This window comes from Hyaena hyaena, unplaced genomic scaffold (assembly GCF_003009895.1).
Source record: "Hyaena hyaena isolate Hyena2069 unplaced genomic scaffold, ASM300989v1 scaffold_184, whole genome shotgun sequence".
Classification (NCBI taxonomy): domain Eukaryota; kingdom Metazoa; phylum Chordata; class Mammalia; order Carnivora; family Hyaenidae; genus Hyaena; species Hyaena hyaena.
In genome coordinates, this window is record NW_024080817.1 from 885,873 (window position 1) to 911,868 (window position 25,996).

A 25,996-nucleotide genomic window follows, 5' to 3' on the forward strand; every position below is an offset into this window, starting at 1 on the left:
CAATCAATATGCAAACCTATAATCTGAAATGCCTGACTTTCTTGGCACTCTCTGCTTTGGAGAGTTGCATAAAATATGTTTTAGTAATAAATAAGGGGGAAGACATCATCTTTATTTTGTAGATTAAGAAACTGACTAGAAAGGCCCCCAGAGCCCCTGTAGACTGGTTTCCTGCGGAGAATGTTGTTCCTGTGCGGTCTTCCGTGATACGCTGAATGTTGAACATTCGATGTGTGGTTGATCCTCAACCCTGTCACAATAAATCACTTAGGGAACTTGTTAACAACTACCAACGCCTGAGCAGCAGCCCAGACTAATTAAATCAGAATCTCGTGTGCCCCAGAAGACCCCAGAGTCAGTAATTTTTAAAACTGTCCAGGCAATTCCCAGGTGCAGCCAAGGGTGAGAACTACCGAGCTAATAAAATTTCACCTCTAAACGTGACATACTGTTTATAATGCACAAGTCTTTACCTACATTACCATTATTTTCATTTTATTTATGCAAAATACATACACACAGCTACAGCTTTGTACATACATATATATACTAATTTTGCTAGAATATACTAATTTTAAAATCACGGCATCGAAAAGCTTTTCACTCCGTTGTCTTATTAGCTCCCTCCAACCCACACCTCCACTCTAAGGACGAAATCGGACCTTCCCGGGCTTCACTCCGCCCCTCGACGTTCCGCGGCGGTGCGCGTGCGCAGCCCGCTTTCCCCCGAGTCCCCGCCCACCGCCGCCGCCGGCTCCTTCCCCAGACCGTCTCGCTCCGGCCCCGCCTCCCAGGGTCCCGCCCCGCCTCTCAGGGTCCCGCCCCCCTAGTAGCCTCGCCCCGTCCCCGCCCTTCGGGCTGGCTGGGCCCTGAGCTCCCGGCCGTCCGCCGCAGCTGGCCTGTCCAAGATGGAGGGCTCTCCGCCGACGCCGTGTGCCCTCCGGCTGCTCCTTCTCGCGGCGCTGCCGGCCGCCGGGTGGCTGACGACCGTTACCCATGAGCTGCCCCTGCCGCCCCGAGCCCCGAAGGTAGGGCAGGGCGGGCGCGACTCGGCCGCTCCTCCGCCCGGACCCTCCGGCGAGGCCCGGGCCAGAGCCTTGGGATTGCGGCGTCGTCGTCGATGCCTCCTCATACCCCTGCCCGACGGGCCAGGGGCGGGGGTCCGGGCGCTTGAGAGAGTTGTGGGGAGAAGCACCCAAGGAAATGGGGGCGGCCCGGGAGGAAGCGAGAGAGCGAAAAGGGCTCTTTAATGTGCGGTTCAGCCTTCTGCAGCGACACTTAGGGATTCTTAACAACAGCCCCAGCCGTTGCCAGCCCGAGGGGGTTTTTGCCGTCGAAAGTACCCGACCACAAGTGCTCTCAGCCTTTTGTAATGGCGCCTTCCCGGGGTAGAGTAGGACTGGGCAAGGCGGTGTTTTTGCCTTATGTGCACGGGAAAGGTAGAAGCGGCTCGGTGAGAAAACGAGAACGATTCCGGGCCACCTGTCTGCCCCGGCGGGCAGGGCCCCGGGGTGCGCCTGCGCCGGGCCGACGGGGCGGGAGAAGGGCTGGAGACCTGACGTCGTCCCTTTGGTGGGTGTTAGGAGGAGTGGATCTTCGAGCGTGGCGGGACCGGCTGCACCAGCATCCCCTGGGAACCTGCTGGAAACGCACTAGTCCCATGCTCTGGGGGTGAGGCCCACCAGTGTCTCTCAGTAAGCCCTCCAGGTGAAGCCGGGGCCGGCTGAGTCGGAGAACCACTGCATCCTTGTACTAGAGGGTGGCTCGTTCTTGCCGTTTCTGCCAGGGGGTCATGCTGAAATAAACCAGCGTTTGCAGTTCATCAAGTGCCTGTTTGGTTGGGAAAAGTTTGAAGATTTTAAAATGGGAGTTTTCCGGGGCGCCTGGGGGGCTCAGTCGGTTAAATGTTCGACTTTGGCTCAGGTCATGATCTACAGTTCCTGGGTTCGAGCCCCGCGTCGGGCTCTGTGATGACGGCTCGCTTAGAGCCTGGAGCCTGTCTTCAGATTCTGTGTCTCCCTCTCTCTCTGACCCTCCCCTACTCATGCTGTCTCTCTCTCTCACTCTCTCAAAAATAAATAAAACATTAAAAAAAATAAATAAATAAAATGGGAGTTTTCCCAAAATGAAAAGAAACAATATAGCTATACCTTTTCTTACTGGGCAAGACTTGAATACTCCACGTCCAGGGGTGACTTACACCATAATTGTCACTTTTTTTTTTTTTTTTTTAAATTTTCAATGACATTACTCTCCCTGGGAACAAAAATAATGAGTGTATGTCAGTTTCAGTTCTGCTGGGGCATTTCAAGAAGCCACAACAATGCAAGCCCTAAAAACCACTTGTATCTGAAATTGTATGTGGACCACAGTTACAACTGGTCACAATGTGAATGTGATTGGCAAGCACTAAGAGACCAAGTACAAATGAAATGACTCCTGAGATTCCGGAAATACACTGTTTTCCAAATTTTAAAGATTCATCATAATCACTTCTAAGCCCCAAGACATTTGAGTCCCTATAGTCTGAGAAAAATACATTTTGACTGCGAGCTGAAAGTACACTGCACTGTGGGGCCAGTGAGTTCATTTCAGTTCTCCCTTTTTATGATGATTTCCTTCCACTTTTGGAAAGTCCAGATCTAAACTCAGAATTTCATAGATGAAAGAATGCTGAACCGTGAGAGGGAGAGTCTCATTCTTGGGAAAGGAAGCCTTTCCAAGAGCTTTTCAAGAGTTGGAGCTTCTTGGGGCGCCTGGGTGGCTCAGTAGGTTGAGAGTCCGACTTCAACTCAGGTCATGATCTCACAGTTCGTGGGTTCGAGCCCTGTGTGCAGCTCTGTGCTGACAGCTACCTTGGAGTCTGCTTCGGATTCTGTGTCTCCCTCGCTTTCTGGCCCTCCCCTGCTCACACTGTCTCTCTCTCTTTCTCAGAAATAAATAAAACATTAAAAAAATTAAAAAGAGGAGTGCCTGGGTGGCTTAGTCATTTAAGCGTCCGACTTTTGCTTAGGTCATGATCTCGCGGTTCGTGGGTTCGAGCCCCGCATCGGGCTCTGTGCTGTCAGCTCAGAGCCTGGAGCCTGTTTCAGTCTATGACTCCCTCTCTCTCTGACCCTCCTCTGCTCACGCTGTCTCTCTCTCTCTCCTAGAAATAAATAAAACATTAAAAAAAAATTAAAAAGAGTTGAAGCTTCTTCAGCTAACTTATTCAGTTTCATTGTGAAAATTTTCAAATGTACAGACCATTTTACAGTGGACCCCACATTAGATCAGTGCTGTCCAGTAGACCACTGTGGAGTGATGGTGTTTGCTCTCTGCGTTACAGTAGCCACTGTAACTTACTGTCCTTAATGAGTGTTTGAAATGTGGCTGACCAGGATGACTGAGGAACTTTTATTTGTTTAATTTTAGTGAGTTTAAATGTAATTTAAAGCCACATGTGGTTAGTGGGTACAGTATTGAATAGTGCAAACTTAGACTGCCATTAATGTTTCACTATACTTGCTTTTTTTTTTTAATGTTTGTTTATTTTGTGCGTGAAAGAAGGTGGGCTGGGAGGAGACAGATAGGGAGAGAATCCCAAGCAGGCTCTGCCCTGTTAGGGCACCAGTCCCACAAACTGTGAGATCATGACCTGAGCTGAAATCAAGAGTCCAGTGCTTAACCTACTGAGCCACCCAGGCATCCCTGGACTTACTTTATGACATATCGGTTCATCTGTTCATTTTTGTAGCTAACCTCATCTGAATGTAAGAAAACTGGTTGAAGTGAGGGAAATTTTTGTCATAGCCCCTCTGTGGCTCAGATCTACTGGAGTATAATCATTTTCTGTTTTGTGTACATCTCCAATTGTTAGAACTTGAGGCTACCCAGATTGTAAAATAATACAAATTTTAAAGTACATTCTTCTAATATTAAAGTTACTTGGTTACCAAAGGGAGGCATCCAGAGGACACTTCCTTTTTTTTTTTAAAATTTTTAACGTTTATTTATTTTTGAGACAGTGACAGAACGTGAGTGGGGAAGAGGCAGAGAGAAAGGGAGACAGAATTCGAAGCAGGCTTCAGGCTCTGAGCTGTCCGCACAGAGCCCAACACAGGGCTTGAACGCAAGGACCGCAAGATCATAACCTGAGCCAAAGTCAGACACCCAACTGCCTGAGCCACCAAGGCGCCCCTGCACTTATTTTCTTATATGTGTAAATATTTATTTCATGTACTTCCCTCAGACATAATTCATTTATTTTAAGCCAAGTATCTATTATCTTTTGTCCTTAGGAGGCCATTGTGTACCAGCTGGGCATCTTGTGAGTGAAGGAATTAGAGGAAGAATTGAAAATGGGTGGGTAGAAACTTCAATTCTGCCACCCACTTTTTAAGTATCTGCCACCCTTGCTCACAAGCTTGAACTTCCAGTTCAGTTAGAGGCTCTCAGGGAGAGCAAGAAATATGACCTATCTCTGAATTTAGGCCCAGGAGGTAGTAAGGGATTAGAATCTCTTCTGAAATGAAATCATTCGGGAGGACTAAAAAATTTAATTGAATTTGGTTCTTTGCAAAATACAGCATGATAGCATCTGTTAATTGTCTTTTACAAATCCCAGATTTTACGAGGCAAGTGATATATGTAAGTGCAGTAAATTACAAGTTATATAGTGTATGTTCACTGCTGCAAAGCAGAAGCTATAAAAAGGTTTCTTAGAATACCATCATTGGAGGGTTTTCTCTGGGCTCTTAGAAGAAACAATAGTCTATAGTTAACGGATCCTCTAGTTTGAAAAGAAGAATTCTTGGCTGGAATTAGAACACAAAAAAATATAACCACCAGTTTGATGACTTACTGAATGTTGGTTTGTTCTAAGGATGAGTGTGTTGGTTTTAGCCCTTGCTTAATTCTAGAAAAGCGTGGGCCAGGAGAAAGCCAGGGTGCTTCCGAAGCTTCATAGGCCCCTACGTAAGTTGGCAGGTGTATCACAGTGAGCCTCAACATTCAGTATAGAATCCTGTTCTTTGGGTAGGATTACCTCAACCTCATAAAATCACTTCAGTTTTATTCTCTCTTTTGTTGGAAATATATAAAGTATTGGAAGTAGTCACAGTGCCAAGAGATTCACTTACATATTATTTTGTGTATGAATAATTTTCAAAGTTAAGAATACCCCACAAAATATTTTTTTATTCTAGATTAACAGATTCTATCTGTGGATAAATTTAGGGGAAGGATTTGTTTTACAAATGACACATTGTAATTCCTTTGAGTATTGGTGAATTAATACTGCTTTCTTCTTTATAGAAAGCATGTCGTTAATAAACTTAAATATTTGGGGCACCTGGGTGGCCCAGTCAGTTGAGTATCTGATTTTTGATTTCGGCTCAGGTCCTGATCTCACAGTTTGTGAGTTCGAGCCCCATATAAGGCTCTGCACTGATGCTGCAGAGTCGGCTTGGGATTCTCTCTCCCTTTCTTTCTCTGCTCTCTCCCTCTCTCTCAAAATAAATAAATGAACTTAAAAAAATAAATAAACTTGGGACACCTGGGTGGCTCAGTCAGTTAAACGTCTGCCTTAGGCTCGGGTCATGATGTCACCGTTGGCGAGTTCGAGCCCCATACCAGGCTCTGTGCTGACAGCTTGGAGCCTAGAGCCTGCTTTGGATTCTGTATTTCCCCCTCTGCCCTTCCCCTGCTTACATTCTTTCTCTCAAAAATAAATAAAAACATATAAAAAATTAAAAATTTTTACAAAATAAAAGTAAATAAAAAAATATTTGAGTAACTGCTTTTGAGCATGCCTTGAGAGGCACTAAAACTGCACAATACACACTTGTCCATGGGCACTCGGGGACACATTTAAGTAGGGTTAGAGCAATTTTGTTTATGAAAACAAAAAAGTTGGAAACAACTCAAATGCGCATTGATAGTGGAACAAATAATTGGTAATCATTTGATGGGCTTTTTATACAGTACTGTAAATAAATGTTCACAGCTGCATGCATCAACAGTTTTAAATAAAAGAATTTCCAGAAGAATACATACAGAATTGTTCCACTTACATAAAGCTCAGAAACAGATGAAACTGTTTCACCTGGGTGGCTTAGTCGGTTGAGCGTCCGACTTTAGCTTAGGTCATGGTCTCGCGGTTCGTGGGTTCAAGCCCCGCATTGGGCCCTGTGCTGACAGCCAGCTCAGAGCCTGGAGCTTGTTTCAGAGTCCATGATTCCCTCTCTCTCTGACCCTCCCCTGCTCATGCTGTCTCTCTCTCTCTCCTAGAAATAAATAAAAATAAAAAATAAAATAAAATAAAACATAAAACATAAAAAAAAAAGAAACAGATGAAACTAAACAATATATCGTTTAGAGAGAGAGAGAGAGAGACAGTAAAACTATAAAGATAAGCAAAAGAGGCGCCTGGGTGTCAGTAGTCTTGATTTTGGCTCAGGTCATGATCTCGGGGTCACGTCATGGAGCCCTACATCAGGCTCCATGTTCAGTGTGGAGATTCTCTCTTTCCCTCTGCCCCTCTCACCCACCGCTTGTGAGCTCCCACGCTCTCATTCTCTCTCCAAAAAAAAAGAAAAGATTAATATGGAAGGCAGTCTAGGGATTCCTTCTGAGAATAGGAGAACATGATTGAGAGGGGGCACTTTATAAGGTGTGGACAGTACTCTAGTTTTTAACCTAGGTAGTAGGTATATGTGTGTTAATCTTTTCTTTTAAAGTTTACATTTGCATATTATAGGCTCTTAAAGGTGATATAGTTCACAGTTAAGTAGAAGAAATACAGATTATGAAAAGTTGGAATTGTGAATAAGGGCATAAAAAATGCTGGGTTTTAAAAAATGTTGATGTTATAAGTGATTATACAATAAATAAAATTGAAGGGAAAAGAAAAAGAATTGAGTTATTCTCATTTTGTGAAATGTATACCTATCCAATTTATACGTATTTTGCAGGACAGCCTCAGAATTAATGTAACTACCTTGAAAGATGATGGGGAGGTGTCTACAGAACAGGTTTGTCTCCTTCTGATTATGTTTTTAATATGTCACTTAGCTAAGGATTAGGTAGCCTCTGTTATTTTTGTCTGCACATCTAGTTTAGTTAGATCATGCATTCTTTACACGAAGAATTTGTCATCATTTATAAACAATTGGAATTAATGTCTGTGCTGCTTTATTTTAAGGTTATTCTTAACGTAACCTACGAGGGTGGACAGGTATATGTAAATGACTTGCCTGTCAATAGTGGTGTCACCCGAATAAGCTGTCAGACTTCGATAGGTGAGTACCACTAAATTATTTCCATAATTGTTCCAGTTTTAGTAATACTAAATTTGTGAAATCCAGTTCTTTGGTGTATTTCCATTTTAAGTTAATAATACGCATCATTACTGGAGTATATAATAATACTATGTGTTTAAAATTCAAATCCTACTTTACATTGGTCATTCCTGGCATATTCACATTTCTTTTTCATGAGATGGGCATTGATTGGAGCTGCATTTCTGGTAGATTGACATCAATGTAAGGAAGTAGAGGAAGCTCCTAAGTGGAGATTACAAGTAGGAGGCAAAATCTTGGAAGATAAGAGTGCTTATCCCAGATCTAAAAAAAAGTAAAGAGAGGGGCGCCTGGGTGGCTTAGTCGGTTAAGCATCCGACTTTCGCTTAGGTCATGATCTCGTGGTTCGTGGGTTCGAGCCCTATGGCGGGCTCTGTGCTGACTGCCAGCCCAGAGCCTGGAGCCTGTTTCAGAGTCTGTGTCTCCCTCTCTCTCTCTGACCCTCCCCTGCTCATGCTGTCTCTCTCTCTCTCTCCTAGAAATAAATAAAACATTAAAAAAATTTAAATATTGAATTGTTTAAAGACAAGCAGATATGTTATATTGTACCGTAGTATGTGAAGGAAATAAAGAATATGAGAAATATGTATAGCATTACTACCTGTTTTTTTTTTTTTTTACTACCTGTTTTAATATATGCATTTAAAGCAGTAATTTTTTTCCAAACAATTGTATTCTACACTTGATGTATTATGTACTTTTATTGTCGATTCAATTCATAGTGTTTTCAAATTATTTGTTGTGATATTCCCTTGTCCCTGTGGTTCATTTAGAAGTTAAAGTACTTAATTTCCAAACATTTTGGAACTTTTGTCTTTACTGTTTCCACCTCTATCATTAGAGTTATACTGTGTATAATTTTTTTTTTAATGTTTATTTACTTATTTGGAGAGAGAGAGAGAGAGAAAGTGTGCTCTGCGAGCAGGGCAGAGGGAGAGGGAGAGAATCCCAAGCAAGGCTCCACCCTCAGCACAGAGCCCAATGTGGGATCAATCTCACAAACCATGAGATCGTGATCTGAGCTGAAATCAAGAGCCTCAGCTGACTGAGTCGCCCAGGCACCCCTATACTGTGTGTAATCTTAACCCTTTGCAATTGGAGACTTGCTTTGTGGCTTGACAGATGGTCAGTGTTAGTAAGTGGTGATGTCCATGCGTCCTTTAAAAGAAAGTCCATCGGGGGGCCTGGGTGGCTCAGTCAGTTAAGCATCCAGCTTCGGCTCAGGTCATGATCTCAGGGTTCGTGAGTTTGAGCTCCGCATTGGGCTCGCTGCTGGAGCCACTTCAGATCCTCTGTCCCCCTCTCTCCCTGCGCCTCTCCTGCTCACCCGGGCGCTTTTTTCTCTCTCTCTCAAAAATAAATGCTAAAACATTAAAAAAAAAAAAAAGGAGGTACAGCACATAATTACTTGGATATGATCTGTGTATGTCAGGTAAAATTTGGCCAAGCATGTTGTTCATATATTATGGAATTACGTATTTGTTTTGATTGGTTTGCTTGCTTGCCTGGGCAGTTGCTGAAAATGGTATGTTACAATCTCCACTGTGTAGATTTGTCTGTTGTCTTAGCCTTTGTTAATTATTGCTTTTCTATATTTTGGCACAATATTACTAAATTCATACAGATTTACTGTTATGTCTTCCTTTAAATCAACTTTTTTATCATTATACGGGGTTCTTTATCTCTGATACTTTTGTGTTAAAATCAGCTTTACCACTGTTATCTTGACAATAATTGGGTTTTGGCCTGGTGGATAGGAGGGAGGTGGTATCTTTCCATTTTCTTTCAGTCTTTCTTGGTCATTACAATTAAGGTGAATCTCTTATAAGCAGCATACACTGATGTTTTCTTAAAATCAGTCTGTCAGTTTGTCTTTTAATTGGGATTTTAATTTATTTACATTAATGTAATAACTAATATATTGGATTTAAATCTTTCTTCTTAATTATTTGTTTCCTATTTGTGTCCTACCTGTTCTTTGTTCCTTTTTCTCCTTCTGTCCTCTTCTGGTTAATTTATTTTTTGTTTCATCATTCCCCTCTATCATATTGGTTTTTATTTTATTTTACTATTCTTTTAATGGTTACCCTTAAAACCAGTAAACTAGTATTTTTATCATTTCCCAAACAATATAAGAACCTTAGAACACATAAACTCCATTTATTCCCTTTCTGCTTTTGTGTTGTTATTGTCATACATTTTAACTCTTTGTGTGTGTGTTTTCTTTTTCTTTTTCTTTTTTAATTGTAGAGAGAGAGTTGGGGCAGGAGGAGCAGAGGGAGAGAAAGAGAGAATCTTAAACAGGCTCCAGGCTCAGCACAGAGCCCAGTGCAAGGGCTCGATCCCATAACCCTGGGATCATGGCCTGAGCCAAAATCAAGTGTCAGATGCTCAACCAACTGAGCCACCCAGGGGCTCCAACTCTGTGTTCTCAAGCCCTAATATCATACAGCACACCCATAATTCTGCAGCATAATTGTTCTTATTATTTTGTGTAGTCCAGAACTCATTTATTTTTACCTTAATGGTTACCCTTTCCCTCGCTCTTCATTCCTTTCTGAGTATCTGTGTTCCTCTCTGAGGTCACTTTCCCTTTGCCTAAAAAATTCCCCTTAGAAGGGGATTATGAAATCCCTTAATGCAGATTTGTTAGCAGTGAATTATGTGAGCTGCTGTTTGGAAACATCTTTATTTTGCCTTCATTTTAAGAGGATTTTTTTACTGGGTATGGAAATATAAGTTAGTACTTCATAAGTTAGCATTTTAAAGGCTGATTTCATGGTCTTCTTACTTCTGTAGTTTCTGTTGTGAGTCTGTGTCGGGCTCATTCCTCTGTTGGGGATGATATGGGCCTTTTTTCTGGTTGTCCTCGGTATTTTTTTCTGAGTCTTTGGTTTTCAGTAGTTTTACTGTGACATGCCCAGGTGTGTGGTTCTTTAATCTGTGACTTGATACCTTTTGTCAGCTTGGGAAAATTTGGGGCCATTATCTTTTGAACAAGTGCTACTTCCTCATCCTTTTTCTTATTCTCTTCTTGCTTCAAATTTACACGTATGTTTGAAACTTTCACAGGGTTCCATGTATATTTTACACTTTTTTCACTATCCTTTTTTTCTTTCCATTCTCTCCACACAAATTCGTCAGCTCTGTCTAATTGAGTTAATTTTATTTACTGAACTTTGCTTCTAGGATTTCCATTTTCTTTCTTCTTCTTTTTTGTTTTTTGCTTTATCATCTCCCACTTGGGCCCCGGATATGGGCCCACCCTTTATTTATTTTTTATTTTAATTCTTTTTCAATTTTAATTTTTATTGTAATAGCGTAGACTAGTCTGGTGAAATTCTCCATCTTACCTTAGATTCTCTCGAACCTATTACTTTCAGTAACTGTATTTTTTTATTATTTTAAAAAATAATCTCTTATGTCCAGTGTAGGGTTCTAAGTCACAAGCCCAAGATCAAGTATTGCATTCTCTGCTGACTGAGCCAGCCAGGCACCCCTACTTTCAGTAACTTTGAAGTTCATGTCTGACCAGTCTAATTTCTTTAGTCCCTTTGGATTTGTTCCCCCCCTCCTTTTTTTTTAAATGTTTATTTATTTATTTTGAGAGAGAGAGAGCACCAGCAGGGGAGGGCGGGTTGGGGGTGGCAGAGAGAATCCCAAGTGGGCTCCATGCTATATAGGACTCCATCTCACAAACTATGAGATCATGACCAAAGCCGAAATCAAGAGTTGGACACTTAACTGACTGGGCCACCCAGGCACCAGGGTTTTTTTTCCCTCTTGATGCTTCTCTTCCAGTATGTGTTGTTATTTTTGATACTAAGTAGGAAAAGTTATAAAGGCTCTGGATAATATTATTTTACTCCAAAGAGGATTTACTTTAGTCCCTGGCAGTCATGATATTAAGAGGCAGAGTACCTTAATTTTTAAATTGAGGAGTAGACTGTTTGAAGGCTGGATTCTCATCTTTGTGAGGCTTCGTCTGTTTCTCATTAACTGTTGTTCCTCAGATGTAGCTCGTCATAGGTCCCACGTGATAACTTGGGGTGTTTATGAGGGCCCCTCCCTGTGTGGGTGCCGAACTCCTGCTTGGGAGTGCTGTTCTGAGCCTTCCAGAAGTTCTCCTCAGTGTCTCAGGTGTGTGCTTGGCTCCTCAACCAGCCCCACTTACTAAGCAGCAAATGTTTCCGTGGGGAAACTGCACGGAATGTTGGCTTACTTCCGTGCTTCCCTTCTCTCTAGGGTCTTGTCCCAAGTCCTGGATACCTTTGGAGCCATAATCTTATTTTATGCCCCTCTAAATGAGACTGCCGAGGTCGTCCGGTCACTGCTTTCTCTCTGTCACTGCTTTCTATTGAGCTTTCCAGCTCCTCTGCCTGTTCAGCTCGGCCATCAGCAGTACCTTGTGGGGTCACTGGCCATCTTTTTAAAAGCTCTCTGGTGCCTCTGGACAGATTTGAGTTATGGGTGTATATGTATGCCCTTGGGGGGGTGGGGTAGGGATAGAGGATCTCAAGTGGGCTCTGCACTGACAGCAGTGAGCTTGATGAGGGCCTCGAACTCATGAACCATGAGATCGTGACCTGAGCCAAAGTCAGATGCTCAACCAACTGAGCCACCCAGGCACCCAGTGTGTTTATTTTTTTTTTACACCATTTTTAGTGGCTTAGTAAGAAAGTTGGTGTACAACAAGCGAATTGCTCCTAGCTAGGAAAAGAAGTGCTATTACTGGTTTAAGTAATCATTCTATTGATGTTATATCCATTATGGAATTTGCTACAGAGTGTGGCCTGGTGCTGTCTCTCTTCCAGCCACCTTGCTAGTCGTCCCAGTCGTTGCAGTGAGTTTCTTTGATAGCTGAAGTAAATGCCCATCTTAGCAGTTACAAGAATCTTCCAAACGTTAAATACAGCGACAAAAAAGTCTTCTTTCCTTAAATCTTTTAATTCTTTAAAAAAGTCTTCTTTGGTAGTTGTATTCGTTACTGCTGTGTAACAATGTAATCCTAAACTTAGGAGCCAGTGACAGTATTATCTCATGGATCCTTTTGGTCAAGAATCCGAGCTTGGCTTAGCTGGGGCCTCTGGCTCTAGCATTGTCGTAAGGACGCGGTCATCTCAGGGCTCCGCTGGGGAAGATCTGCTCCCTGGCTCGTCCCCGGTGTTGACAGGACATCGTTCTTGTGAACCATTAGACTGAGGCCTCACAGGAGGTTGGCTGGAGGCCTGCGTCATTCCCTTGCCACGTGGACCTCTGTAGGGCATCTCGCAACATGGTGGCTGGCCTTATCAGTGAGAGGACAGGGGAGACTGTCGGCAAGAGTACCAGCAAGACAGAAGTCCTAGCCTTCTATAATCACAGAAGTGCCATTCCATCCCTGTTACTGTGAAACAAGTCACCAGGTCCAGCCCACACTTAGTGGGAGGGAATTACACAGGGACATGAATTATCGGGGTCAAGGGTCCTTGAGAGCTGTTTTTGAAAGCTGCCTACCACAGTAGGGAAAGTCAGAATATCAAGGGCTTTTGTCGTTTTTACTTTAATTGTATTCTGCAGCACAGTTACCAGATTTGGGGACTGAAGACTCACCACTCTGATGTATTTTTAAGACTGCGTTTTCTCATCCGTTGACTCCCCTGCGCCCTAGCGCACCAGCCTTTGGACGTACAGATATGCTAACAGGGAGCCTGCTCTTCTCTGAGAAGGCCGATGGGCAAACAGGGAAGACGCGGAGATGCACCACAAGAGGGGAAGTTTTACAGTTAGGAGCCTTAGAAGATAGGAGGGAGGTGGGCAGACCAGAGAGAAGGGAGCAACGAGTGCCCCCTTACGGAGCCTACAGAAGGACCGTTCAGCGAACTACCAAAAAACTCACAGGGATGCTGCTGGAGGCATTTGAGCAAGGAGGCTGTGTAATCAAAACTCTATTACAGAAGGATAATCTGGCAGTGTTGTATGAACGGCTTAAAGGGGCAAAGATTAAGGAAGCAAATAGCTCAGGAAGTATTATAACAGTAAGTAGTTCATGAACTGCATGTTGGGTGGTGGGGGAGGGGCGATGGAAAGGACAGATATGAGAGAAACTGGACCTGGAATGACCAGAAGGAAGCAACGAGCCGGATACAGAAAATGAGGGTTAAGAAATCAAATGTAACCTAGTAACTTTTGTCTTTGCTGGTTTGGAGATGGGTGAATTTATTCATGGAAACAGCGAAGTCTAGGAGAACCAGTTTTGTGAACGCTTGGGCTGTACTAAAGGGGTAGGTCACTTGGTTCTCAATGGAAATGTCTCTACTATTTAAAAAGTTAGAAATGTTAGTCCGTACCTCTGAGAGATTTTGGTTTATTGAGATTAGGATGAGGCTCTGGCTGTCTGTACTGCTTTCCAGTTGATTCTGGTGCATAGTTAGGATTGACAGCCACTTGACCAGGTATTTGAACAGTATTGATAACTTATGAGGGCATATCTAGTTTAAATTACGTATTAGTAATTCTGGGTGGAATCACAGCTGAACAAAAGCCATAGAACAGTAAACTTAATGCGTTCTGTCAAGGAACATTGCCTAGTTGGGGCGCCTGGGTGGCTCAGTCGGTTAGGCGTACGACTTCGGCTCAGGTCATGATCTCACGGTTCGTGGGTTCGAGCCCCGCGTCGGGCTCTGTCCTGACAGCTAGCTCAGAGCCTAGAGCCTGTCTTCGGATTCTGTGTCTCCCTCTCTCTCTGACCCTCCCTTGTTCTCTCTCTCTCTCAGAAATAAAACATTAAAAAAAAAAAAGGAACATTGCCTAGTTGAGGAGACAGGCTGATAAGTGAAGGGCTACACTGCGAGAAAGTGCTTAAAAAAAAGGCAAGGTGGCCACCCAAGGGTGGCTCAGTCTGTTGAACATTTGACTTTGGCTCAGGTCATGATCTCACGGTTTGTGAGTTTGAGCCCCGTGTCAGGGTCTGTGCTGATGGCATGGAGCCTGCTCTGGCTTCTCTGTCTCCCTCTCTCTCTCTGTCCTGTCCCACCCAGGTGCGTACGTGTACGCACACTCTTTTCTCTCAAAAAGAAAAACAGCACAAACTCTGCAATGTAGGGATACAGTAGCTAGAACTACCTCAGTAGTTTATCAAAAATGGATGAGGAGAGAGGGAGTAGTAGAGAACATTCCAGATAAAGGGAATAGCCCTGTACAAGCACTGAATCGATTTTTTTTTAAATATTTTTATTTATTTCTAGGAGAGAGAGAGAGCGTGAGCAGGAGAGGGTCAGAGAGAGAAGGAGACACAGACTCTGAAAAAGGCTCCAGGCTCTGAGCTGGCAATCAGCACAGAGCCTGACGCGGGGCTCGAACCCACGAACCACGAGATCATGACCTAAGCGAAAGTCAGACGCTTAACCGACTAAGCCACCCAGGCGCCCCCTGAATCGATTTAAAGAGCTAGATTTGCGTGCAGAATATCCTTCTTGGTTCCTTTTATTCTAACAATCCTCATATGATAGCATTTGAGGGACTAACAGTTGAGAAACTCAGTGCTCCTTTTGCACTAGTTTCATTGAATTATATTGATTTGTCGTTTTCTGTAGTGTTTTCTACCTTAATAGGGTACCTGCTGGTTCTGTAGACCAGCTCAACGGTCACACCACACCTCCACTGGTGTGGACTGGGGAGATCTTAGCTCAAGAGGACCATAGCCAGTAGCTAATCCTACCCCATCGTCCATTGGTGGAGAGTAATCGCAGGGCTCTCCCCTCCTCCTCCCCATGCCTGCCCTTTCCAGTAGCAACAGCTCATTTACTGGAGAAAGAATTGAGAAAAAAACTCAGTGTCTTTACCGCCTGGGCCCCTTATATCCCTGGATTTTGTGAATGAGTGAATGGATGGATGAAGGTACTTCCCCAACTAAAACAGGGATTGGCTGTGTCTTGCGGCTGCTTTCGAAGTAGTTATGCCTCGTTCGTTCCTCCTTGACGAGCTCCGTACAGGAAGAGTGATGTTGCTACTGCGGTGGGGTCTACAGACCACCAGGCGCTTTTCCCTTTTCCCGTGACTGTGAACATCGTGAGGATTTGTCAAGTTGTCTTTATTTTCTTAAATTCTGTAACATCAGTGAAGTTGGAGAGGAAGAAAGGCAAAGAAACTGTTACACAACAGTCTTGTTCCATGCACAAGTCCTCAAAGTAATCAAATTCAGTGACAGGTTTGGTGGAATTTTTGTTCAAAGCTGTCACTACTTCTTTTTTTTTGTAGTGAAGAATGAAAATCTGGAAAATTTGCAGGAAAAAGAATATTTTGGAATTGTCAGTGTAAGGATTTTAGTTCACGAGTGGCCTATGACGTCTGGTTCCAGTTTGCAACTAATTGTCATTCAAGAAGAGGTAGTAGAGATTGATGGAAAACAAGTAAGAGAGTACGATTATTAATAGGGAATTAAATTGTAAAGATTTGTGCTAAGTGTTATGCCTGTGTTCCATTATTTTATCATTTACATCGACTTGATAAGGAAGAACTGTACCCTAATGTTGCCTGTAGCCAGTCACTTAGAATTTTTTTTTACTTGGTTTAGCATTTGTTCACCATTTGAAGTATTCATTTTTAAAACACTGATTATATTTGTACATATTTATATCACTTTAAAATATTGTAAACATTAGTAAACAGAAAAGTGAATGAAAAGATTGAATTTGGTTCATGGCTCTGCTACCTTTGTCCTCTGGCCAAGTCTAAGTAAACGAAGTAGAATGGAGAGCAAGCCTTGTAATTCTGAGGGCTAACACACTCAGATTAAAGCTGCTGATTAAATGCCTCCAAGTGAGGGGAATACAGCGTGATTGTGAGGGTAAGCGTTTTAGTTAAAGAGATCAAGGAGGAAAAGTTAGTTTTAGAGTCTTACGGGGTTGTGCCATTATTGCAAACAAAGAGTCATTGCTCATTTTTTCTTTCCTAGGCTCAACAGAAGGAAGTTACTGAAATTGACATTTTAGTTAAGAACCAGGGAATTCTCAGGCACTCAAGCTACACCCTACCTTTGGAAGAAAGCATGCTGTTTTCTCTTTCCCGAGACAGTGACGTTTTATTTACCCTGCCTAACCTCTCCAGAAAAGGTACTTTAAAAGACTGTTACTTAAAGTATTAAGGAAATTATTATTTTTTTAAGTGGGTAGCTTTTTAATTGTAGTTAATATCTTTGGAAGTAGGCTTCTTTCAGAAATGTTTTACAACGCCTATTACTTTATATGTCCTTCTAAGAACGTTAGGAACCTGTTTTGGGTCTTAATAGAAAGTGATCACAAAAAAGTGATCAGTGATGACTGGTTAGTGACATTTTATAATTATCTACTCTTCCTCTGGGCGGTCATCACAAAATACACAATAAGAAAATTGATTATGGGGCGCCTGGGTGGCTCGGTTGGTTAAGCATCCGACTCTTGATTTCGGCTCAGGTCATGATCTCACAGTCCGTGAGTTCAGACCCCATGTTGACCTCTGCATTGGCAGCATGGAGCCTGCATGGGCTTCTCTCCCTCTCTCTCTGCCCCTTTTCTACTCGCGCTCGTGCGTGCTTGCTCTCTCTCAAAATAAATAAACATTTAAAAAAAAAGAATATTGTTTAGGTTCATTGAGACAAAGAAGTGTTCATTCTTCCCGTTGAAACATGGAACTTTTTGGAGCTTTGACTTTCTGGATAATAGAATCATAACTGGTGTGGCTCCTCATAGCTGTTTTGGTGTAGGGCTCCTATCTGGCATTTAAATCTGGACAATCAAATGTCATGTTTTTTCTACCGGGGCAAAACACGTGCTCTTAGTGTCCCACAAATTTCTGGACTGGTAAGGTTAGAACTGGTAGGAGAGACACCGGCGTGCGCCCGGCGTTCTGGTGACTCGGCTCTGCCTCCTCAGGCGAGGGCGTCAGTGCGCTGCAGACCGCCAGCCAGTACCTCACCGGGAGTGTGGAGACCACCGCGGACGAAGGCGCTTTGCCGGGCAAGTTGCCTGAGACCCCTCTCAGAGGAGAGCCTCCGTCTTCATATAAGGTAGGCCGGGGATTTGGGGTTCTCTGTATATGATAAGCATTTTTGGAAGAAATAACCTTGCAAGTGAGGCGGAAACCACGAGGGTTGGAAGTATGAAACGTTAATCTCGGGCTCATCGCTGTTTTGGTGTGATATTTTTAGGTATCCCTGTTTCCTTTCAAGTTTCATTTAATAATATAGTTACGTGATTATCAAGTCATTGGATTTCATTCTGGGGGGGGGCTTTTCACGTCCAGAGTCATTCCCACGTTCCCATGTATTCTCTGACCAACACCTCACACGCACGCACACACGCACAAACACACATGGTGCCCTCAGGATCCTGAACAGTGACGGAGCACGCTTGGTTCAGAGTACACGCCAGGAGTCAGATGGCATGGGGCTGGGTCCTGGTCCTGCCCCTGACTCGTGGTGTGATCTTGGACAAGTTCCTGGTCTCTCTAACCCCACTTTATCTGTACAGTGGGGCATCTCCTTAAATCTGTAAAACCATGCAGTCGTTACTCGGATTAAATAAACTGGGTACAAACACAGTGTGTATTTGTTCGTATTAAGTATTCCTGGATCACTAAGACATTATAAGGCTGCCTGAGAATATATGTACGGTTCATGCTGAGTATCTTGATTTCTCCATATGTATGAGCTAGGTCTCTCTCTTTTTTTTTTTCTTTTGTTTATTTTTGAGAGAGAAGACAGAGTGTGGGCAAGGGAGGGGCAGAGAGAGAGGGAGACGCAGAATCTGAAGCAGGCTCCAAGCTCTGAGCTGTCAGCACAGAGCCCAACGTGGGGCTCAAACCCACGAACTGTGAGATCACGACCCGAGCCAAAGTTGGACACTTAACTGACTGGGTCCCCCAGGCGCCCCTGAGCTAGGTCTTATATTCATAATAATTTCAATTTAAGTGAGCAAGGTCTGTGGTTAGTCTCAACAGATTCCAGAGACTTCTTTGAAGTTCCCACTGAAGGTTGAGATTACTTATTTGGGGTTGCTAGAAAGGGTCAGGTCGCTTTTTGCTGCCTGAATGCCATCACCCTGACCGTGTCTACCTCCCTTCCTCATGGCAAGGCAGCCCACACCGTCCACGTGCACCTTAGTGTCGACTCTGACTCTAAGCAAAGTCACTGTATTTGTGCACAGCGAACTCCCCTTCTGGACCAAAGGCTACTAACACGTCTGCCTTTCTCTCCTGCTCTTGTCCTCCGAGTACTGGAAACTCATTGCTGCCTCTGGTCTGTTTTGCGTAGACTAACCAAGCAATTACTTTCACTTAATTTATAGACAATAGTATAAATAATTGTAAAGGATGATAAAATAACTTTCCTGGGGCACCTGGGTGGCTTAGTCGGTTAAGTGTCCAACTTCAGCTCAGGTCATGATCTCGCAGTTCGTGGGTTCGAGCCCTGCGTTGGGCTCTGTGCTGACAGCTCAGAGCCTGGAGCCTGTTTCAGATTCTGTATCTCCCTCTCTCTCTGACCCTTCCCTGCTCACACTGTCTCTCTCAGAAATAAATAAAACATAAAAAATATATATATATATAAAATAAATAAAATAACATTCCTGTGCCTGTGTTACTAGAACATAATTTTTAAAACCGTAAATAACTTTATCAAGATACATTTTAAAATAAAATGCACCCATTTAAAATGTACAGTAAAATAAGATTTGATAAATGTAGACACCCGTGTAACCAGCATCACCATCAGAATACAGAATTTTATCATCAACCTACACTAGACCATAATTTTTTTTTAAATTTCTGAGAGAGAGAGAGAGAGAGAGACAGCGTGAGCAGAGGAGGGTCAGAGAGAGAGGGAGACACAGAATCTGAGGACAGGCTCCAGGCTCCGAGCTGTCAGCACAGAGCCCAAAGCGGGGCTCGAACCCACAAACCGTGAGATCATGACCTGAGCCGAAGCCGGATGTTTAACCGACTGAGCCACCCAGGGGCCCCAAACTAGACCATAATTTTTAAAGTTTCTTAGATCAGATGATACTTGGCTCATCTAATGAAAACTCCTTTCTTAGGTGATGTGTCAGTGGATGGAAAAGTTCAGAAAAGATCTGTGTAGATTCTGGAGCAGTGTTCTTCCTGTGTTCTTCATGTTTCTGAACGTCATGGTGGTTGGAATTCTAGGAGCAGCTGTGGTAATAACCGTGTTAAAGGTGCTTTTCCCAGTTTGTGAATACAAGTAAGTATTTCTTATTTTTGAAACATTAGTATTTTTACTAATTAAAAAGCAAGTTGTCTTTACTGTGTTTTAAAGTAGGAAATCTGTAACTATAAGGAAGGCTGTAAGGCAAGCGGGAGGGAAATAATGTCCGCTTTTGTTTTAGCTCATCTCCCGCCTGTCGCACGATTAAGGTGCTTACTGGGTATCAACCGTGAACAAGACACTGGCCTTGGGCGTGCAGACGTGAACAAGACAGACTGCTCTCTAAGAACTGAGTGTGAGAGAGAGTGGAAGCCTGTGTCTGTACTGGAAAGTGCAGCGTTAGGTTAGCAACCAGAATGAGGGCCTCCCTGTGTGTTCCCTACCTCACACCACCAATCTAAAATGATGTGGATTTGAGAGGACTGGCGCGGTGGCTGGGGCGGCACCGCTCCTAACAGAACGCGGGAGAGGAGGCGTCCGAACCGTTGATCTGTGGGGAGTCACTAACCAGTGGTTGACACACGCAGCGGGATTCTGTGCAGGTGAGATGCAAACAGCCCCAAGCCTAGTAGGTGGGGAACAGCGTTGTATAACGGTCTGATTTCATTTGCATAAAACAAAAGTATTATGTATATAAAAGCACAGAACATTTCTGGGATGCCAAAGTAATCTCTAATGCCTAAGGATGAGAGCAGGGATCGAGAGAATGACTTTCACTTCTTCCCTTTCTGTACAGCTTGATGTTTTTAACCGTAAGAACTTATCTTGTAAATTTAAAAGTGAATTTGTTGTTAGCATTTTTGCAAGTTAAACAGGGTTGCCTGGCCGGCTCAGTCGGTTGAAGCATGCAGCTTTGCTTGATTTTAAGGTGTGAGTTGGAATCCCTCGTTGAGGGGGGAGTTTAAATAAAAAAAAGAGAGAAAGAAGAAAGAAAGATTAGTTACATAGTCATTTTAGTTGTCTTAGTAGAGGTAAATCTCAGTAGATTAGAGACAACCACAATTTTTGGCTTAAACTATATTGTACTATGTTGGAAAGACCATAGGGTTTATAGAAAAAAAAAAAAGACCCAATTTAAACATTCACTTTCCCACTTGCTTAAGGTCTTCAAAGCTCCCATTTCTTTTGTTTAACATTGAACTAATGCCTCCTTTAAAAGGGTTGTTAAGAGGCCGTATTGCAAGCGAAGTGCCTGCTAAGAAATGTTAGGAAAAAAAAAAAAGAAAAGAAATGTTAGTACCCCTCCCACATTTTAGTTTGGTTTCCCCTGAAGAATTCACATTTCCCCTTTCTTTCTAAAACTGTAAATTCTGGAACTTCATCATTTCTTTCTATTTCCTTTGACTGCTAGGAAGCTCAGGACTTTTTTTGAACATTTTTAGGCAAACCTGCACAGAAAACTGTGTTATAGTTCTTTTTATTGTTCTTTTACCAAATGTTTTGTTATGGGCTTCTCTGTGGGAAAAAGAATGTAAATTAAAAACCAGGTTTGCAGTATTCTGTTTTTAAAAAAAAAAAAAAAAAGTTTATTTATTTTGAGAGAAAGGGAGCGAGAGAGCAGGGAATGGGCAGGGAGACAGAGAGAGAATCCCAAGCACACTCTGCTCTGTCAGTGCAGAGCCCGACGTGGGGCTTGAACTCACAAATGTGAGAACATTTCCTGAGCCTAAACCAAGGGGACGCTCAGCAGACTGAGCCACCCAGGCACCCTTGCAGTGGTACTTTTTATCAATGGCCGATGTACTAAGGATACTTTCTAGTAGTAAAAGATTTCATCAATGCAGAAATATAGAGAGCAGTTAAAATACCTCTTTCTTTTCCCTGTTCTTTAGTTCTTGTCACTAGGGGGAATCATTGGTAACTTTTAGGGTGTGCATCTTTTATCCAAATTCTTTGTATGTATGAACGTATGCTATGTAATTATATATGTATAATTTGTATGTATAAATGTATGCTAAGGTCATTGTAACTGTTGATCATCCTATCCTAGAGCCGTAACTGCCCCACAAATTGCCTTATTCACTTAATGACAGAAGTTCCTAAACCTTCTTGTTACACAGCACTCTTAGTGTGCCAGTAATCTTTTCCTGGTGCCCCGATCTAGGCCAGAAATTAAAAGAAAAAATGTCTATTTAATTCTTAATTACATACACACATATACATGTACATTTTCCAGTGAGACGTATGCGCCTGTAGGCCACTACACAAATCTCTAAGAATCAGACTGGACGCTTCCACCCTATTTCCTGTTCAACACTAGCTTTCGTACAGTATTTGTCTCTTACCACAGTAACTGCCAGCATCCAGCTTTGCGAAGATCGGACTTCACTGAAAGGACAGTGTAGCAGTCTCACGTCGGAACTGGAAACTACCCCCCGAGGTGGCAGTGCCGCCCCAGGATTGTCTGTGCGTCGGGGAACGTGGGCTTCAGAGCTCTCGTGCCCACACCTAGGGAAGCTTCTTGACTCCCCCCGGGGCTGCATAGTGTTCTACGGGATGAATATGCTGCCACCTACCCACCCTTCCACTAGACACTCAGGGAAGCTCCAGTTTCACGTTCTCTCCAGGGCCGCTCTGGTGTCCATCTTAAATGCACACGCATCTCTTTGCACAAGGGTGTTGAATGTAGAATAGATCCCTAGAAGTGAATTTGCTGGGTCGAAGAATGTACGTATTTAAAATCTATGTATTTAATATCTTGTCGGCACCTGACGGCAATCTGCTCTGCTTTTGCTGCTGGAGACAGAAGTATCTCATTTCAGTTACTTTGCATTTTCTTCCCACTTGCCAGCCGCGGCCTGGCCGAGTCGAGCATCCCCGGGGAGCGGGCTGGGTGTTTCTCCCGTGACATGCGTGCTTATCGCCTTGGTCATTTTCCGGTTGTGCTGCCCTTTGTAATCATTGGAGCTCCTTTATTTGTTATACACACTTAGTATCTATTCCAATTTTTTTTTTCTATCTTAGACTGCGATTTATCTTTTGCTCTAAATTCTAGTATCATACAGAAATTTTAAGTTTGGGGGGTGCCTGGGTGGCTCAGTCAGTTAAGTGTCTGACTCTTGATCTCAGCTCAGGTCTTGATCTCGGGATCGTGAGCCAAAGCCCTCAATGGGATCTGTGCTGGGTGTGAGGCCTCCTTAGAAAAAAAAGGAAAGGACAAAGTTTAAGTTTGGGGTTAGAGCAACCCATGCCTTTCCTTTGTGGCTCTTAAGGGTTTTACATTTTTCTTAAGTAGACCTTTCCCTTCTTAAAATTATTTGTCATCTTAAAACATTTTTACCATCACTTGTGTATAGATTAAGCTAGAATTCTGAGTTTTTGTTTTCCAGAGAGGCTGTTGTTCCGGCTATAATGTGCCCACTGAGTCGGAACGTTACCCTGTTATGAACTGGATTCCTGCTTACATTACTCTTCTCTCTGGACCCTCTTCTCCCACCGCTTCGTCTAGTACCTTCGTCTAGTACCGTGCCAGCGGCGCACTCCTAAGTACTGTTCTGCCTTCATAAAACCAGCAGCCGTCCCCCCTCACCCCCCCCGTCCTTCTTTTTCAAAACATGGTTACAACTGTTCTTACAGTTTCTCCTTGTGAACTTGTAGATTCAGCTTGATGAGCTCCATAAACAACTACCTTCTGCTGCCATCTCGGTTGGGATGACACTGAACTTGCCAAAGAGGGTCTAGGATACAATCCAGAGATCTCCTCCCTGGTCAGGCACTTGAGGAGAAAAAGGGAAAATGCGGTCTAAATAGATAAGGTTGCATCCCAGTGGTACCAGTTACAAAGCTGCTGGGCCTGGTCTTTTAGACCAACTTGTGCACATCTGGGGTGTGTCTGCCCTGGAGACCTGTACTTCCCGGCCCTGTCCCCACCTGCCGTGTAAGTGAGGAACCTCCCCTAACACCTTTCTGTTCGCTGTCAGTTCGGCTAAAGCGAGCTTTGGACTCAGAGCTTGCCCAGCTATTATAAACTAAATAAAATGAAGCAAAAGCACTTAACCCCAGGTATACATTTAATTATAACCGTGAAGTAGGTAGGCCTTTCTTACTACCAAACTATAGACAGAGGAAATGGTTAATTTTTATCTTTGTATTTCAGAGGAATTCTTCAATTGGATAAAGCAAATACTGTATCTGTGACAGCTATCAACTTATTTCCAGATGATACTGAGAAAAGAGAAAAAAACCTTGAAGATAAAACATGTGTCTAAAACACCATCTCAAGTCATGGACTCTGAATTAGTCATTTGGCTCTAAATTTGCCACCTGAATTTCGTTTAAATCGTTAAGAATCTGCTTATACACCAGGGAAATTGCTAAGCTCCTAAAACTGCCTAAAACTTGACCTTTAAAGTGACATGTTAAAGTTCACCTTATTCTAGAACAGGGCTGGCTATTCAGATGATGAATTGTTAAGAAAAATCTAAATGAAGTGGAAGAGAAGACGTGAAGAAACTTCCAAATTACCAAAAAGAAACAAAAGGGCAAGACGAAACGCCACGTGCCAATACTTTTCAAGGTGCCTTTGTAAAGGATTTATATCCACTTAATTACTAGAACATGAGACTTCATGAAAAGCACTTTATGAAATTCTAATTTAAAAGCTCAAGAATTTAACACTTATTTTTTTATTCAGTAAAATGTGCCTTTATAGTAAGTATGTGACTCCATATAAAATCACTGAAACCTATCATGATTTGATTGTATCCTGTACCAAGACTACTTAGACCTTGAATGCACGAGGATTTAAAAATAGTAGTGATGTGTTCTCACCCCAAAATAAACTTTTTTTGAGGAAAACAGTATAGAGTTTTGATCTAAAAGCATTTCCCAGGCAAGAAGTAACTTCTTGGTAAGAGCTCCTTTCACTGGCTGAAACCAGGGCTCAGGTTGGTGAGTGAGCCCCTCAGCGTGCTGGAACTAGGCGGTGCCCTGGTCCTGGCTCGTGTCGTTCTGAGTGCTGCTGACCCTTCAACAGTGTTTGGTCTCTTTTTTAAAAAAAAAATCTCTTATATTGACATCTATTTATAATGTGATCTGGAATAGATAGTACCTTTGCTCCATGGGATTGATGTTTCCTATTCTGTTATTTTTTATTGCAACCCATATTTTAAACACTTTAAGAAAGTAATGACTGGTTTTTAAGACCACCTCAGGGAAGAGGAGGTAAAAGATAAAACCTTAGATTAGGCCAAATAGAGATGTATGTGGGGGGGAAGGATGACAGGCGGCAGAGTGAAGGCGTGAGGTTTCACTTTGCCTAGCTGTTTTTAATAAAGACTAACAGCCTTGTGAAATACATGTTCTCCATATTACAGAAGAATAATAACCTGTCATTTAGTTTGATCCTAAAGTCACCCAGCTTAGAGTAACTATGTCCTTCCTCAAAGCTGCTAGAAATTACCAGTTCCACCTCCAAATAATGGAGTCTTCCTGCACCCATTAAGCATTAGTGCCTATAGACTCTAGTAAAGAGAACACTATAGAACGTCACATGGCCATTTGGCGAGTGTAGGCATTGCAGTTAGCAGAGCCCTGTGCTGCCTCCTTACCAGTGACACCTGGGACCATGGAGTGGCACTGAGTCTTTTTTTATTTATGTTTATTTTTGAGAGAGAGAGGGAGACACAGAATCTGAAGCAGACACCAGGCTCTGAGCTGTCAGCACAGAACCCGATGTGGGCTTGAACCCACAAACCACGAGATCATGACCTGAGCCAATGTTGGCCACGTAATCGACCACCCAGGCACCCCAGCACTCAAGTGTCCTTGAGGATCTGTTTTCTATGGTTGAGATGATACAATAAGTTGTCTTTTTAAAAGCAATCCTTGGGGCGCCTGGGGGCCTCAGTCAGTTAAGCATCCCACTCTTGATTTTGGCTCAGGTCATGATCTCATGGTTCATGAGTTCAAGCCCCGCCTCGGGCTCTGTGCTGGCAGCTAGGAGCCTGCTTGGGACTCTCTCTCCACCCATCCCCTACAGTCTGTCTCTCTCAAAATAAATAAATAATCATTAAACATTAAAAAAAGTAATCCTAAATGAATCTTACCTAAGATTGTATGCCATTAATTTTTATTTCATTTATTAACTTATAGTTGCACCATTAACTATTACCTCTTAAAAAATTTTTGAGAGACAGGAAGAGAGAGAACCCCAGACAGGATCCGTGCCGCCAACACAGGAGCCCAACTCGGGGCTTGATCCTATAAACTGTGAGATCATGGCCTGAGCCAAAACCAAGAGTCAAGATATGTAACCAACTGAGCCACCCAAGTGACCCCATAAACTGCTATTTTAATTATGCGTGGTATCCATGAGTGAATGGGTTAATGAGTGTCACTCATTAGGGCACACCGAGCAGCACAGGCTTACAAGCATCAACTTTCGCCTATAGGGCAGCCTCATGGGCAGAATAAAGTCAAGCAAGAGTATATATGGAGGCACCTGGGTGGCTCAGCTGGTCAAGTGTCCAACTCCTGA

The 25,996-nt window shown here is 43.1% G+C and overlaps 1 protein-coding gene across 1 annotated transcript; it reads left to right on the forward strand.

The window, feature by feature from the left end:
- Positions 1-847: 847 nt before the first annotated feature.
- On the forward strand, positions 848-24,320 carry GINM1 (glycoprotein integral membrane 1). Its single transcript, XM_039240951.1, has 8 exons — positions 848-1,028; positions 6,954-7,013; positions 7,184-7,280; positions 15,579-15,730; positions 16,276-16,432; positions 17,231-17,364; positions 19,391-19,554; positions 23,615-24,320. The coding sequence occupies exons 1-8, from the start codon at positions 909-911 to the stop codon at positions 23,724-23,726; spliced, it is 996 nt and encodes a 331-aa protein (XP_039096882.1). The 5' UTR covers positions 848-908; the 3' UTR covers positions 23,727-24,320.
- The last annotated feature ends 1,676 nt before the right edge of the window (positions 24,321-25,996 follow it).